General features: G+C 44.2%; 1 protein-coding gene across 2 annotated transcripts in view; it reads right to left on the bottom strand.

The window, feature by feature from the left end:
* The window catches only part of Dora (zinc finger SWIM domain-containing dorado), a 104229-nt gene that overhangs the window by 77032 nt on the left and 12120 nt on the right, over nucleotides 1-15077 (bottom strand). For both annotated transcript variants that reach the window (XM_077648939.1, XM_077648938.1), the window contains exons 2-6: nucleotides 13135-13294; nucleotides 9171-9265; nucleotides 7267-7442; nucleotides 6634-6741; nucleotides 6467-6548 (exon numbers count right to left, since the gene is read on the bottom strand). In XM_077648939.1, the coding sequence (XP_077505065.1) occupies nucleotides 6467-6548; nucleotides 6634-6741; nucleotides 7267-7442; nucleotides 9171-9265; nucleotides 13135-13294 (621 nt within the window). The remainder of the gene's footprint in view (nucleotides 1-6466; nucleotides 6549-6633; nucleotides 6742-7266; nucleotides 7443-9170; nucleotides 9266-13134; nucleotides 13295-15077) is intronic.

Consider the following 15077-nt stretch of genomic DNA (forward strand, 5'->3'; position numbering starts at 1 on the left):
TTAAACTGCACATTCCGAGCTCAAGGAAGTGTCGATAGTTGATGGAAGGGCCGCTCCTCCAATCGCGGCGGCACTGCCACTCAGAACAGCAGCAGTGCCGGGGAGTGTCGGTAGCTGACGGAAGAGCAGACGCCACTCGTGCATAGTTTCTCTTTGGCTCTGACGCATTTTACAATTGCCGGCCCCATTTCACAAGTTTTTAATGCGGTGTTTCGTCAGTCGTCATTTGTGCTCCGGGTCTGGAAAGCGACCGACGCTCGTTCATGGCAACATTCAAGATGGCTGTCATTCTTTACGCCGAAGAAACGAACTACGTGCAGGGTCACAACTTCCGACGTTAGAGAGCGGCAAAATTTTCAGCTTTTCCACACGATGTTGTGATGTGGCAGTTTGCGAGGTGCGGGATTTTGCTGGACGATGACGTTAGAACGACGTGCTGTGGGGCCGTAGCAGCGATCACAACAGCAGTGCTGGTGAGGATGATGGAGCAAGTGTGGATGAGTAGTCCAGTGACAAATTTCCTTTTGGAATGTAACCACGCGCACACGCGCGCGTGGCAGCCAATGGCAACTGGCGATAATATCGCGTTCTACTATTGAAGGCCAATCTTAAACGACCTCGAAGGTTTTTTTGTTTTTTTCTTCTGAAATGTGATTTGGGGGGGGGGGTCGACTTACATTCGAGTAAATATGGTAAAAGTGCCCTCCGTAAATTTTTTTTTTTTTGCAACTCTCTTGTTCCATAAGCTTTCACAGCTAAGTATGCATTTCTGCAGCAAGGAAACAAGGAAGGCAAATTATGTATATAAATTTCAAAACTGGTACATAACGATTTTTTTCCGATTCACTCTATTCTTTACTGCAGTGATACGCTAACCTCAGCAATAGCAGCAGCATGATCATGCTCAAGTCAGTGACGAAGAACAAAAAGACAAAAAGGATCTGAATAACTTATATTTTAGCTCCAAGACAGCTAATAGTATAAACATTGCAAGCATAGATAACGGATACTGCACAAACTTTTCCCAGATCTCCAAATGCAAGCAGTTTACAAAAGCATGCTATGACCACAGTGAGCAATGTGGGCATAAACATTTGTGAACTGGTACAGACACATGGAAGTTTATGGGCCATGAAAGGGTAACATTTCACACAGCACAGCCCTTACAAGCAACCTAGTGCAGCTGCTGCTGCAAAAAAACATAATGAGAGAAGCAAAGATCAAGAAACATGAGCATGTAAAGCTAAAGGCAGGACAAGAAATAATTCTGAAGAGGTTTTTTGACCATGAAAATAGTTACAAGCTCGTCAGTAAATGTTCTTCAAAACTGCAAGTGCCGTTTGTAAAATTGTGCTTTTGAACAAGTGTGCTCATCACTTACTTTTGGCAGAGATAAACTATAGTGTGATTTTGCAACTACGAAGCCTGTAATGCAGGCTTACTGAAGGTAAAAAAAAAGTATTTTTGCTTTAAAGCTGCGATTTGAACGAGTTGGCTTGGCTTGGTCTTTGGGAGTTTAACGTCCCGAAGCGACTCAGGCTGTGAGGGACACCACAGTAAAGGGCTCTGGAAATTTCAACCACCAGGGGTTCTTTTAACGTGCACTGACATTGCACAGTACACGGGCATCTAGAATTTGTACAGATTAAAAATTTAACAGCGTGGAGAAACAGGACAAGACAAAGAGCACACAAAACAAGTGCATGTCTAGGCCTTAGCCCATTTCTGACATGACAATAGAAATACCAGGTTCATCCTTGTTTCATGCACGTCAGCACTCAACCATTCTACCCACTAGTGGACTTGGGACGAAACGGGCTTGTCATAAGGCAACTCATTTCTGGCTCATGACGAGTCCAGCTGATGTATTTTCTGACACACTGTGTGCGGCTTAAGGCCAGTAGAGCTCGTCCAAAGCATTTTTTGGGGTTTACCAACAGATGGCAGCATGGGTAGTGAATGACAGTTTTGGTAATATTTTGCAAGAAATGTGTCTGTTTGGGGGTTAACAACACACATATTTCCGGTAAACTGTAAACGTTGAGGCCAATGAAAAGGGTTCAACTTAAATTGAGGACTAAGCAGCGAGGTATGGAAAAGAAAATGATAGGTGCAACATTAAGGGACAAGGACAGACTGGGTCAGAGAACAAACACAGGTTAATGACATCCGAGCCGAAATCAAGAAGAAATGAGTTTAGGCGCGCATATAATGCGAAGGCAAGATAACTGATGGCCATTAAGGGTAACTTACTGGATACCAAGAGAAGACAAGCATAGCAACGGGTGGCAGAAAGTTAGGTGGGTGGATGAGATAAGTTTGCGGGGATAAGGTGGCCACAGCTGGCACAGGACAGGGTTGATCGGAGAGGTATGGGAGAGGCCTTTGTCCTGCAGTGACGTAGTCAGGCTGCTGCTGATAATCATTCCCTGAGCATACTCAGCTAATAAAGTTTATAGCCCATCTTACAAGCCAGGTGATAGAAAAGAAGATGACCCTGAGCCACATGTCTAAATGGTTGGTACGCTTACTTCACTAGCATCCAAGCTAGTGTATTTGCAGAGGCTTTACTTCTGTTATAGATAAGCCAGATCAAGTGGTTGGTAATGGTAGAATTCTCAGGCATTTTTTTGCGCCGGGGGCTCATTAACAGAAACCTAAAAGAACACCGGGCAAAGGTAATATCAAAAGTAATAGTGAGATCAGAACTAACTCCACAGTGTCAGACATGGTGTACAAGTTCACTTCTCACCAAACTAAGCTTACCAAAATCAGTCGCACAGGCAACGAGCAAATGCAGACGTCTTACTGCAAAAAAGTTTCACTACTTAATGACTCATCCCTGGCGAACATCTTTCCCAGTCCAAGTAGTGGCTTATGGAACAATTTCCAGTTGGTCCCGACTGAGACCAATTTGGTTTCAACTAGAACCGACTAGGAATTGTCCCATAAACCAGTTGGACTGGGAAGGGTTTTCGACAGGGATATGCAAAGCACCCTTTCATGAGGTACCCTTTTAGTCAAACATTACCAGTGGGTAAAGCCCAATTTTTGAATTATATACATAAAAACATAATTCAACACTTGCTAATTAATACGGAAATGCAGCTATTCAGCCTGACAGAGTGGTCTTGGCCAATGCCCATGTGTCTATGGCAGCGGACAATTGTGAATTTGGACAGTCACTTGAATAGAGATCACAATGAGGTACAACCGGCATAAGAAGTGTTTGTCCAAATGGCGCACTGTTGCCCGTACACAGTCTTTGCCAAAAGTAACCAGACTGGCCTTGCTGTTTCACAGGCTGTTAGGGGACTAATGACCAAGGGAAAGATAGTGACAGCACGGGCTCACAGCATGTAATTTACCCTCACAGCTGATGAGGGCTGGCGGCCACAGCGCCAGCCCACTTTTTCTGCTGTCATGGCAGCCTGGTTAGGTACTTTTGGCAAAGATGGTAGAGCCGGCCAAATCTTTTGACCAGCGTGCACAACGGCTGCTTTTTATGCGCTCCTGCACTTTACCACGAAGCAAACTTACGGAAAGCTCAATAATAAGCATGGGCTTAGTGAGCCTGTGCTTAGATTTGATATTTTTAAAAGCTTTCTCCGTCATAAGCTGCAGGAGCACTGAAAACGTGGCTGTCACGCACACCAGCAAAAGATTTGGCTGGCTGTACCTCCTGCATACACGCAACGGCAGGTGTAATGATGATCGGAGGGCCCTTTCACTAAGTTGAAAAATGTTCTGGCTGTGAGCTTTGCTGCAAGCCTGTGGTGGCAGTGACTACTGGCCACCAATTTGGTCGTCATTGGTCTTTTTTTCTCTTCACAAGGGGCCTTGCAGTTGTTTCAGTCCCAATGCACGTTTCCCTTTTTCTGTCCGTGTGGTTTACCACTGTTCCAGTGAGACAGAACTGCGCGCTCGTCATGTGCTGCTCTCTAACTGCGCAGTAGAGCCTCCTCATATACAATGCTGCTGCTTGTGAGGGGATTCCACCACTACAGTGTTATAACAAGGAAAAGGCCATAGAGACTTTTACCCTTATGGTTCTGCTTTGACATTCCCTATAGTGTGCACATGGTAAAGCGCTTGATAGAACTGCGAAAAATCGTCGTTGATGTGCAGTTTCTGTTTCCCTTGAAAAGCAAACAACCAGTGTCTAGTTTTCAACCAAATTTACTATGATGTGAATAGTTTTTTTGGTGCCATTTGATAATTGAACCTTCGAATAATATGGACTTCTTTTTTTCCCAGGCGTTTGAAGACTAAATTATTAAGGATTTGCTGCGCATAAAATAATAATGCTAGTATTTTTTTTATTAAGGTATAAAGATTTATTAAGCTATTTTGAGAATGCCATTTAGTAAATTACTTTGAGAAAGTTGAGAGAAAGAAGCTTTTGTTCATGATGTCAGACTTTCATGACTCCGCTTTCTTTCTCAAATGATAATACTTGGTTCTCTTTAGAGACAATGACAGCAGTTAAAAATTGCAATGATAGCCTAGCTTCATGCATACCTGCCAACCTGAAGGCTTTCAAATTTGTAAAATCTTCGCAACAAAGGGGAAGGGGGGGGTGGGGTGGTTACCAGCACACATTTAAAGCAAAATGTTGCGTTGCATCAATTTTTCAGCATACGACGTGCTAGCGTGGTGTCGCACGTGAGTAAATGCACAAATGGTGAACGGCACGTGATGAGCGCGGAATATTGGAGCACTTCAAGAACTGAAGTATCACCCGGCCAGAATCGAGGAATGCGTGCAATGGTTTCAGAGCCTTGCCGGAGCGGCAATTATTGTGCCTTTGACAAACAAACGAACAAAAAATGTCCGCAACAACGTAATCATCCTTCTAAACAGCGTGTAGGTCGCCTAGCTAACTGACAAGCGCTGAGGGGCTTTAACAAGCGCAGCCAATAGCCGCCGCAGCTGCCGAAGCTCCGAAAACGAAACTCTGCGGTCAGACACTTGATCGGCCGGCTTATCAGCGGGGGCTTGCCTTTCGTCAAAACACCTGCAGGTTAGGCCTGGGGACAAATATTTGGGCGATCAGTTCGTCCAGCACATCATACCGTTATACAGCACCATTTCGGGAGTCCGTCTGAATTGACCGATGCCAGCGCCTGGGCGTCGCGAATAAACTGTGCGCAGGCGTTTGACTGGACTCTGGCGGCAGTCCGGATTATCCGAATTAACGGGTGTTGAGGAGTAGGAATAAACGTTTATATAGTTCAGTCGAATTAACGATGTTTTACTACATAATCCGCGATACATAGGTGGTGCGGGCGAGGTTCCCTTCTCCACCTCAACCTATGTGGAGCAGGGAGTCCTCTTCTATCGGACTGATCTACTATCTGTACAATGCTTCAGCTGCTGCAGCTAATTTCACAGATGGCACATATATAGAGCCCGCGACAACAGTGTAGCTTTTTAATAGAATTTAAATGGTTTTTCGCAAATAAAACTTCTTTTTTTTTGTAAAATTTGGGGCAAGATTCATAGAATCGTAACACCGATCCAAATTCATACATTTTACGGAAATTCTGAAGAGTTGGCAGGTATGTTCATGGAAATTGGACATCACACAACAGTGCACTGAAAAATGTATAAAAAAATAATGCACAATATACCAAAACACTTTTATGCAAATGTCAAACAAATGTTTTATGGGGTCTCATGCCCCAAAGCGACTGAGGCTATGAGGTACGCACGCCATGGTGGAGGATTCCGGATGATTTGACATCGCACAGTACATCGCACAGTACATGGGTCTTTAGCATTTTGCCTCCATCGAAATGCGACCGCTGTGGTCGGCATCGAAACAGCGTCTTTTGGGCCGGCAGCTGAGCACCATAACCACTGAGCCATCGCGGCAGCTAAAACTAATAAATCTAGACTCATTTCAATGCACCAAAATTGTTAAGAGGCAGATTTTCTTAGTGGAGTGTCAGACAATCTTGGTTCAGAAAAGCCTGCCTTGACAAGTTTGGTACAGCACACAGCCCACATTATAGTCAGCTGTTTTTACACACAAAACACTGCACATTTTAAGCTTATAATCATCTTCAAGTAAATAGAGTACCATAAATCCAAAGTACATGTTACAGGAAAACTACGACATAAAATGCATTGCACACTTTGGAGCATGTGACAACACAAAGTGCGACAACTAGTCCACACATAAGCGGCTCTATGAACCACTTAAGCGTTGGCTTCCATCTTAAAATAAGGCAATGAGATTGCAAGAATCTAAACTAAAATCCAATTGAATTTTTCAAATACTATAAAATTGAAATAACGTGCTAATACCTTACAAATCTTACATGCAAGACAACCCGAGTAAAATATACTCCCAGATGTGATCCTCACTTTGAGTGCTAATCAACTACCAGAAGCCCGATACCTGTTGCTTCAGAATAATGCTTACAAGTGAACTGAACAAAGACAGCAGTGAAAAAATTACCTGGAGCTCCCCGTAATGTGTTGATAGCCGTCTGCTGGCTAGAAAGAAGCTCATCCAGGAGACGCTGAGCAGTGGGAAGTATCTGAAATCAAAAATCAAAAGTAAATACGACAGTCTGCTGTACAAAATTTTGAGAATTCGCAACCATGGTCCAAATAAACAGTTACCTGCTGCGGGAGCTCACTGATAAGATACTGAGCAAACTTCTGAAGCTGGTCACGATGAAGTCTTGACAGAGACTCTGATACCGGTGCCCTCAAGCAAACTTGATTCGGCTGCAAAGTTTTAAGCAATATCCATAAAACTGTTATCCTAAATAAAGACAGCATATGATGAACTCACAGCAACTAACTCTCCAAAACAAAATGACTTGTAACCAATGTGATTAAAGTTGTTGGCAATGTGCCATCTGCACAAAGAAGCAGCGCTCTGAATACTATTACTCCTTTATTTTAGGAAGCAAACGACAAGGTACGTTAGCTATCACAGCTGTCAGATTCCACCCTTGCAAGAGCGTCAAAATGAAATAACTACATTTCACCGGAAGCATACAGCATCATGAAACTTGCATTTCAACTATGTAGCTGACACCAGTAGGAAAAAACAAACAAACTGGTGAGATGTCCACTTCTAGACCCTGGCCAACTATTGTAAGAACAGTGGTGTTAAATTCAGCTCAACTGCTTTGAGCAGACCGAGAACTATGAAGCTAAGAAGACATGGTATACAGCCTACCATGGCAACACCTATGACATTAAAGCATTTCATACAAAAACAGCATTCAAGAGAGATTTTGTAACCTGGTGAATCCTGTGCAAGCACACAGCCACTACGTGGGAGCACCAAGAGGCAACGCTGCTGCAAGTGCAGTTGCATGACGTGATGCGGCAGCGATCAAATGTCACGGCCACATTGTACGACCCCTTTGACACAGGCAGGCTCTGGGGTGGATGCACTGTAGCACTCAAGTGGAAGCCTGTTAATTGGAAAAGTAAAAAAAAAAAAAATTTTCAGGTATATACATGACAAGAACAAATTAACTGCTACTCTAAGAAAATCAAATTATCATAAAAACTTGTTCAACATTTTCTTACTTCTGAGAAGCTAGAAAAAAGTTCATAGATGCACTGCACACATATGTTGGTACAACCTTACACGGGTTTGTTATACTGATTAACCAAGCCAAAAAGAGATTAAGAAAAAAAAATCATAGCAGAAGCAGTAAATGAAAATAGCTGAAAACAAAAAAGCAACAAAACATGAGACTGCATACACACCAAAGTGCACTGGAAGTACCCCACCTGCAGGTCAGCGGCATATCCTACAACCTTTGTCCATAAAGTTCCGAGACTGAGTTTATTAAAAAAATGCATTTAACATTGAAATCATTTGTGCAGCACCCCTTACAATCTATACACAGTTTCCAACGCTTCTTGAGGTCTTGTAAACAGTCGGAAAACGCTTCTATTGGCAGGGCTGTCAGCTCCGTTGTCGTGGCGTCTTGAATGGCCTCCAAGCTCCCCATCCAGTGACCTTTTAGGGCTCTCTTTAGACGAGGATACAGGAAAAAAATCACTTGGGAAGAGGTCAGGCGAGTACGGCGGATGGGGCAGTACAGTAATGCTGTGCTTGGCGAGAAATTTTGTCACGCTGAGAGCAGTGTGCAGCCTTGCGTTTTCGTGGAGAACGCTCCATTGTCCAGATGCCTATAAGTCAGGGCGACGGCGTCGCAGTGAATCACGCACGTGTTGCAGCACGCGGATATAAAGCTCCTGATTCGCCGTCTGCCCTTCTGGGATGGACTCGTGGTGTATGACACCTCTGGCATCGAAAAAAACTATCGGCATCGTCTTTGTTTTGGTCATCTGTCGCCGCACCTTTCTCGATGCCGGAGAGCTTGTGGACCGCCATTCGGTGCTCTGCCTTTTTGTTTGAGGATGGTATTGAAAACACCATGTTTCGGCTTCAGCAATGATGCTGTCGACGAATGCAGCATCCTTCTCTGCCTCAGAGAGCAAATCAGCCCTCACTGATGCCCGCGTGTCCATCTGGCCCTGTGTGAGGGAGTGCGGCACAAGTTTGGCATTCAGCTTTCGTTTCCCCAAGTTCTCACGCAAAATTTGGTGGCGTGTTGTCTTACTAATGTCGAGAGCATCTGATAGCTTGCGGACTGTAATGGTGCGGTCTTGCTGTACAATTTCCCTGGTCCGAGTCACGTTGTTTTCATTCCGAGAGGTTTAAGGGTGCCCCTGCCTTGTGTTGTCTTCCACCGCCGTTCTCCCAGGAACGAACCTCGTGTGCCACTCGAACATTCGCGCCCGCGATAATGTCTCGTTGCCGTAAGCGCTACGAAGGAGCTCATACGTATATGTGGCTGTTATGCCAAGCTTCACAGAATTTTGTTTCCACGCTGTTCGAGGTGGACGTCCATCTCTCCACATTCACTCACAGTAGAATGTGCAGACGACTAGTGACCACGTATTTTTCTACATGTAGTGCCATCAAGCGGCTGTTACAGCAATTAACACATATAGGTCAGGTTAGCCCGAAAAGATGCCACTATACGTATGCACCAACATTTGTTTTGGGAAATCATTTCTAGAGAAGAAAATAAATCAGTCTCGAGACTTTACGAACAAAGGTTGTATATATATGCTACAGGACATTGCTTCAATAAAACTTGACCACTGGGCACAGAACTCACCAATTTGAAGAAGGTCCTTCGTTGCCTTTGCCTTAAAGAGGTGCTCTCCCCTCTGAAACTCTTCTGGGCTTCCATTGGCCAAGCATGAATAAAGCCTTAAACAAGAATAGAGAAAACAAAATTTTGTTTTTTGCGACATCACTATTACCACTAATCAAAATGATGGTACACTGCTAGAGGGCAAACACACAAGTATGTAAGGGGAAAGAAAAATGAAAAAAATTGTTGAACTAATGAGTGGGATACTAGCAATCTGTACTATCCTTGTGCAGCTGTTCTGCCATCCTTCCATCGTGCTCTCCTCTTTCACTTTTTCCTGCCTCAGTGTCTGAGCAGTGATATGAATGGCCCAAGACACTTTGAAGCACTGCTCAGATGAGCCAAAATGGCGTTTTGCAGCAGATGCATGCTTGTGTTTATGTATACTGGTTGTTTCACCCAAGAAGCTCTGCAATTTTTAAAATAAGCTTTTCGAGTTAGAAGAGCGCTTTTTTTGTCAGTTTCTTTGTCAGCAGTGTAGCGCATCAGAATACAGCTAAGACGTACTAACTAGTAAGCTGCTTAACTAATACTGAACAGTTAACTTTTTAACTATTAGTATTACCCTCCATGTTTACTGAGAGGTGTGTAACCCACAGTAAAGAATATCCATATCAGTTTTACAATTTCAAAAATGCAGTTACCCTCGGCGCTGTGGCCCAACAAATTCTGCCTACACTGCGCCGAAATACATGCACTTTCAAAAAGCTTGGAAACAATGCAAACCCTCCAGTGCACGTAACTCGTCGAAACAGCCAATATTTGTGGGGTCACAGTGCCGAGAAAAACTGCATTTTCAAAATTCTAAAAACCGGTATGGATTTTCTTCTGGTGGGCTATACACCTCTCAATAAATAAGGAGACGAACAGTAATACCTAAAAAGTTAACTATTCAATACTAGTTAAACAGCCTACCAATTAGCACATCTTAGCTGCATTATAATCTGCTACACAACTAAAAATGCTAGCCAAAAAAAGCATTCTACTAATTCGAAAAGCTCATTTTCAAAACTTGCAGAACACCTTGGGCGAAACACCTGGTATACTCATTTAGCATATGAACACACACATGCACACACACAGAGCGTAAAAATATTTCCAGACCATCAGACCCAAGGCTATTCATCATCAGTGCTTTGAGATCACATGGGGACGCGGTCTTGTTTTTGAACCGCTTTGCTCTGGGAGCCATTTTTTCTTTGTGTGGTGCTGTGGTCTTGAGCAGTGTGTTGGTGCGGTTGTGGCTGCTGTGCAGTGTTGTTCAGTGGATCATGACCTACGTTTACTGCTTGGTGATGATGGGCAAAGATTTGATTTTGTACATCGTGGCCTTCAAGCTGAAAGTCTGAAAAACATGGCGAGCGGGCGGCTGGACGCAAGTTCGATGTCGATGAGAAGCGTGTGCGTCGTGGTGCAACCAGAAAGAGCAGCTCGCTGGTATGAACCGTAACCGGAAAGCGTTCCGTGGGAAGCAGTGCAAGTTTCTGGAGCTTGAAAAGGAACCTGTGGATTAAGTCACGACGATAAAAAAAAAAGGCTATGCAGTGTCGACGGAGATGATCCACGTGAAAGCCGTTGCAATCGCTCGCCACATGGGCATTCTGCTTGAGAATTTTAAAGCAGGTAGGGGAATGGCTTCAGCGCTTTATGAACTGGAACGTGCTCTCCATTTGGCAAAGAACGACATTGTGCCAAAAGCTACCCAATGAGTACGAGGACGAACTGCAATTTCTATCATTTCGTTAACAGCCTTTGAAGGGAGTGTGGCTATGACCTGTCTCAGATAGGGAACGCAGATCAGATGCCTGTTTGGTTCGATACGCCAGAAAATAGCACAGTTGATTTTAAAGGCGCAAAAAGCATCCCTGTGCGTACAACCGGTGCAGAACGGCAACGGTGCACAGTGATGCTGTGCATCACCGCCGATGGCAGAAAGCTGCCAACATGTGGTTTTCAAGAGAAAGACGCTGCCAAAAGAAAAGTTTCCAGATTGCATTGTCGTTCATGTCCACGAAAAAGGTTGGATGTGCGATGCACTCGTTTTGGACTGGGTAAAAACAGTGAGGGCGAACTGACCGGGCGGCTTGTTGCAATGGAAGGCTTTGCTTGTCCTCGACAGTTTTCGAGGCCATCTCACAGACTGTGTCAAGGCCTGGCTTGCCGAAACCCTAACGAATTTATCTGTCATTCCTGGAGGACAAGCATCCTCTAGCCGCTGGATGTTTCTGTCAATCGGCCATTTACAGCTGAATTCTGGCGTTGTTACTCCCAGTGGATGGCAGCGGATGTTCACAAGAAGACTCCTACTGGACGGTTGAAGAGAACTTCACTGCAGCAAATTTGTTTGTGGATTTTAAGCGCATGGCATTTGGTGTCATGCAACACCATTGTGAAAAGCTTCAAGGTGACTGGAATATCGAACCAGATGGACGGTACCAAAGAAGAATACCTCTGGGAAGGCGACCATGAGACAAGCTCTTCAAGTAGCTGCCAGAGTGAAAGCGACGAGGAATTTCCTTGAATAAAGTATGTGTGGTCATTTAGCAGTGTTTACATCATTATTAAGAACAGTCACAGCAACAGTGTGATGTTTCTGCGGCAGTGTGAGGCCTGACTCGTGTAAGAGCCGCACCCAGCCAAACCGCAGAAAAAAAGTGCGGCTCTATAGATGGTATGAGCTATGAAAACACGATTGTTGAACAAAATTAGGCGAAATTAACAGTCACAGTTAGGGCAAATAGTTGCATGCCAAAACTGCACTACATGCAACATTTACAGCTCGTCTTAAAAGTTTCATAGTGAAAAAAAAAATTGACAGGCGATTACGATAGTCGGTAATACAAAATTTGAGTGCAGCTCATCGCACACCCCCTGCCACCGCTGGCAGGTGGAGTGTTATAATGCTAGCCACCCTTTGGGATCTTCCCATGGCAACCACCTCCTGGTTGTCCATTCCTCCGCTCTCCCTGTGGAAGGTGGCGTTTTGCTCTGCTACTACCCGTCATCTGTCAGGTGGCTGTCACCTTCCAAGCGGCGTTTCACTCCGCTACTTGGACACCCGGTTAAGCCGACAACACCGAATACGACGTGGAACGCAAAAATAGGCGCCTAAGGGCTGCACTCTGAAGAAATTTCCCAGTACCTTCACCATATATATTTTTCAATTTCCCTAATCCTATTATATTATGCTCAATTGATGGCCCTCATTCCAATCACAGCAAACAAAGGAACACAGCCCCCTTGCAACAATTAGTAGACGTACCATTTCCTTTCCCCTCCTGCCCTCACATTTGCATTGGTGGGCCAGTGGTTACAGTGTTCAGCTGCTCGGCATGAGGATGCACATACAGTCGAACCTCATTGTAACGAAACGGTTTATAACAAAATAATGGATGTAATGAAGGAATGACGATTCCCCTTAGAAGCTCGCTCAACATGGGCTATAACAATGCTACGGCTAAAACGAAGCAATCACCGGGCCCCTTCAGCTTCGTTAAAACGAGATTCAACTGTACACTGAACTGGCTGCAGCAGCCACGTTTTGATGGAAGCAAAATGCACAAGATGCCCATGTGCCACGTGACGTGAATGCATGTTGAAGAACCCCAGGAGGTTAAAAATAATCCGGAGTCCTCTTACATCTTCCCTCACTTCATAATTGAGGTGGCCACTGAGAGACAGTTACTGCATATTTCCTTTCCCCAAGGCAACTTGCAATTTTTATTTTCTACATTCACACAACTGGAACATGCAGCTTGTAAAACTAATGGTTTCATGTTTGTATTCCTCATTCTTGTGAACCGTTCTTGAACCAACACTTCAGAACAAATGTGTATTCCTCATAGATACATGAATTAACTTGTACTGTTAACAGCCTTATTTTTAAGTAATGAAGGGCTTCATGCCACCATTCATTCCAACATACCTGATGTCTTCCTCATTCTCTGGGAAACTCCAGAAGGCAATGCGCAGTTGCAACTGTTCTGGGACTGGAGGGTACACATGTTCAACCACTTCAAAAGGAATGTGTGCAGCCACTTCCCTAGCAGCAAGCTCCACTAGGGGCAACACCTGACCTGCTTCACCTGCAAGAAAAAAAAAGCGCATCCTCAAGCAGCCGCGCAGCGCCCAGTAGTCCAAATGCACAACACGGAAAAGGCCGTATGCTTGGACAGTGTTCCCTATTCTAAGTGCACATCAGAAGGAAGATCACTATAAAGTGCTGTGGCCATATGAAACAGCCCTGGCTGAAATCTTCAAGAAATAAAAAAAAAGGTTGCAAAAAGTGGCCCACCTCCAATACTATGGTGCTAGTCTCAGCTCATGCCTGCCACCCGCATCAGAACAAAGTGGTGATGAGGTCAATGAACTGCAATGCTAACATGACAAAATGCTCCCAAGTAAAAACAGTTCCTTGCATAAAGATGGATTAAAAATTTCCACCTTTCGTGTTCTACTCGTGACAAATGGTACAAAGTTACATTTCTAAAAACATCTACTCGTGACAAATGGTACAAAGTTACATTTCTAAAAACAGACTCCCTAATTCGAACTCAAAAAGGGACACAGAATTTGTCAAATTATGCAGGGTTCAAATTAATGGGAGCCTTTTTTTTTTTTAAATCCACTCTACGTTTACAGGTACAAAGCAGAAAACACATCACGAGCAATTCACTGCTAATCCCACATGCCCTTTTGGCAGGGACTTCGGAACTTTTTTGGAGTGGGGGGGAGACAAGCCTTGGGAGTTTGTTTTATTTTATAATTATTCAACCTTGTTTTTGTTCGTATCTTAAGGAGAAACCCTTTAATGGCTGATTCTCCCGCCTATCCGGCGTTCGTCACATCCAGCAACTCCATAACAAAAAAAAAAAAATCTGTGCACGATAGGATTTGAACCACCATCCTTCTGTTCCGCAGCAGAGCGTGCTAACAACTATGCTACTTCCTGCCAACGCATATGTAGTTCTCGTTGTCTATGATGCTGGAGAGTGTTTGCGGAAAGGCATCGAATCGGATGGATGCCTCCCAAACGACCTCCAGTGTCTCCAGCATTCAAGATTCACAAACAATTGTGTCCTTAACATCTTAGTCACACATCAGTGACACAAGCAGCAACACCGCGCTAAAGGCTTTCGCCTCACCGCACTTTAGGTCAACAAAGTGCCCCTCTAAATTTTTTTTTTTCTTATTTTGCACAGTTCAAAGGTGTATTCGTTAACGCAGATGAAATCCAAATTGAAACTGCAGCTTTATAAATATGCACACACAAAGACTGATCGACTGCATTAGAAAAGTTAGTGTATAATCTGAATTCTGCTAGCCATGCTCTTGAACAGAGGTCCGTTAATCAACTTCTGTTGGGGCATGATTTGGTTTAGGTTATTCAAACGAAACGCTTTATGATTGGCTACGAAGCAAACTAGCTCAGCCTTACTGTGCTTCACATTAATAATGTCCTCGAAATGATGCATGTCAAAAACTTAATCCGAGTGGAAGCATTTACAGACTGGGGAGGGGGGGCTGCTGCTCCCTCTGGAGCAATGTTCGTTGCCCCCCCCCCCCCCCCCCCCCCCCCCCCCCCCCCTTCCGGAATCCCTTTTTTCAATGACTGAGAAGCCACTGATGAAAGAATGGTACGAGATTAAAATCATTGCAAGAATAAGTGCAGGAGGGTGCTTTGGGCTTTTTTTAAGGGAACATTGAGGAGAAACAGAAGTTGGCCTGTATCCACAGGGTATCATGTTCTAATCGCGAAGAGACCACTCTCACTGAAATGAGCTTTTATAGAGCTTTTATAAGTTAGAAAAAAAACTAAAAAATGTACAGGTGTCCATCACTGACAGATTTTGCAAGTAAAATGCGTGT

This window comes from Amblyomma americanum, chromosome 1 (genome assembly GCF_052857255.1).
Source record: "Amblyomma americanum isolate KBUSLIRL-KWMA chromosome 1, ASM5285725v1, whole genome shotgun sequence".
Taxonomy (NCBI): domain Eukaryota; kingdom Metazoa; phylum Arthropoda; class Arachnida; order Ixodida; family Ixodidae; genus Amblyomma; species Amblyomma americanum.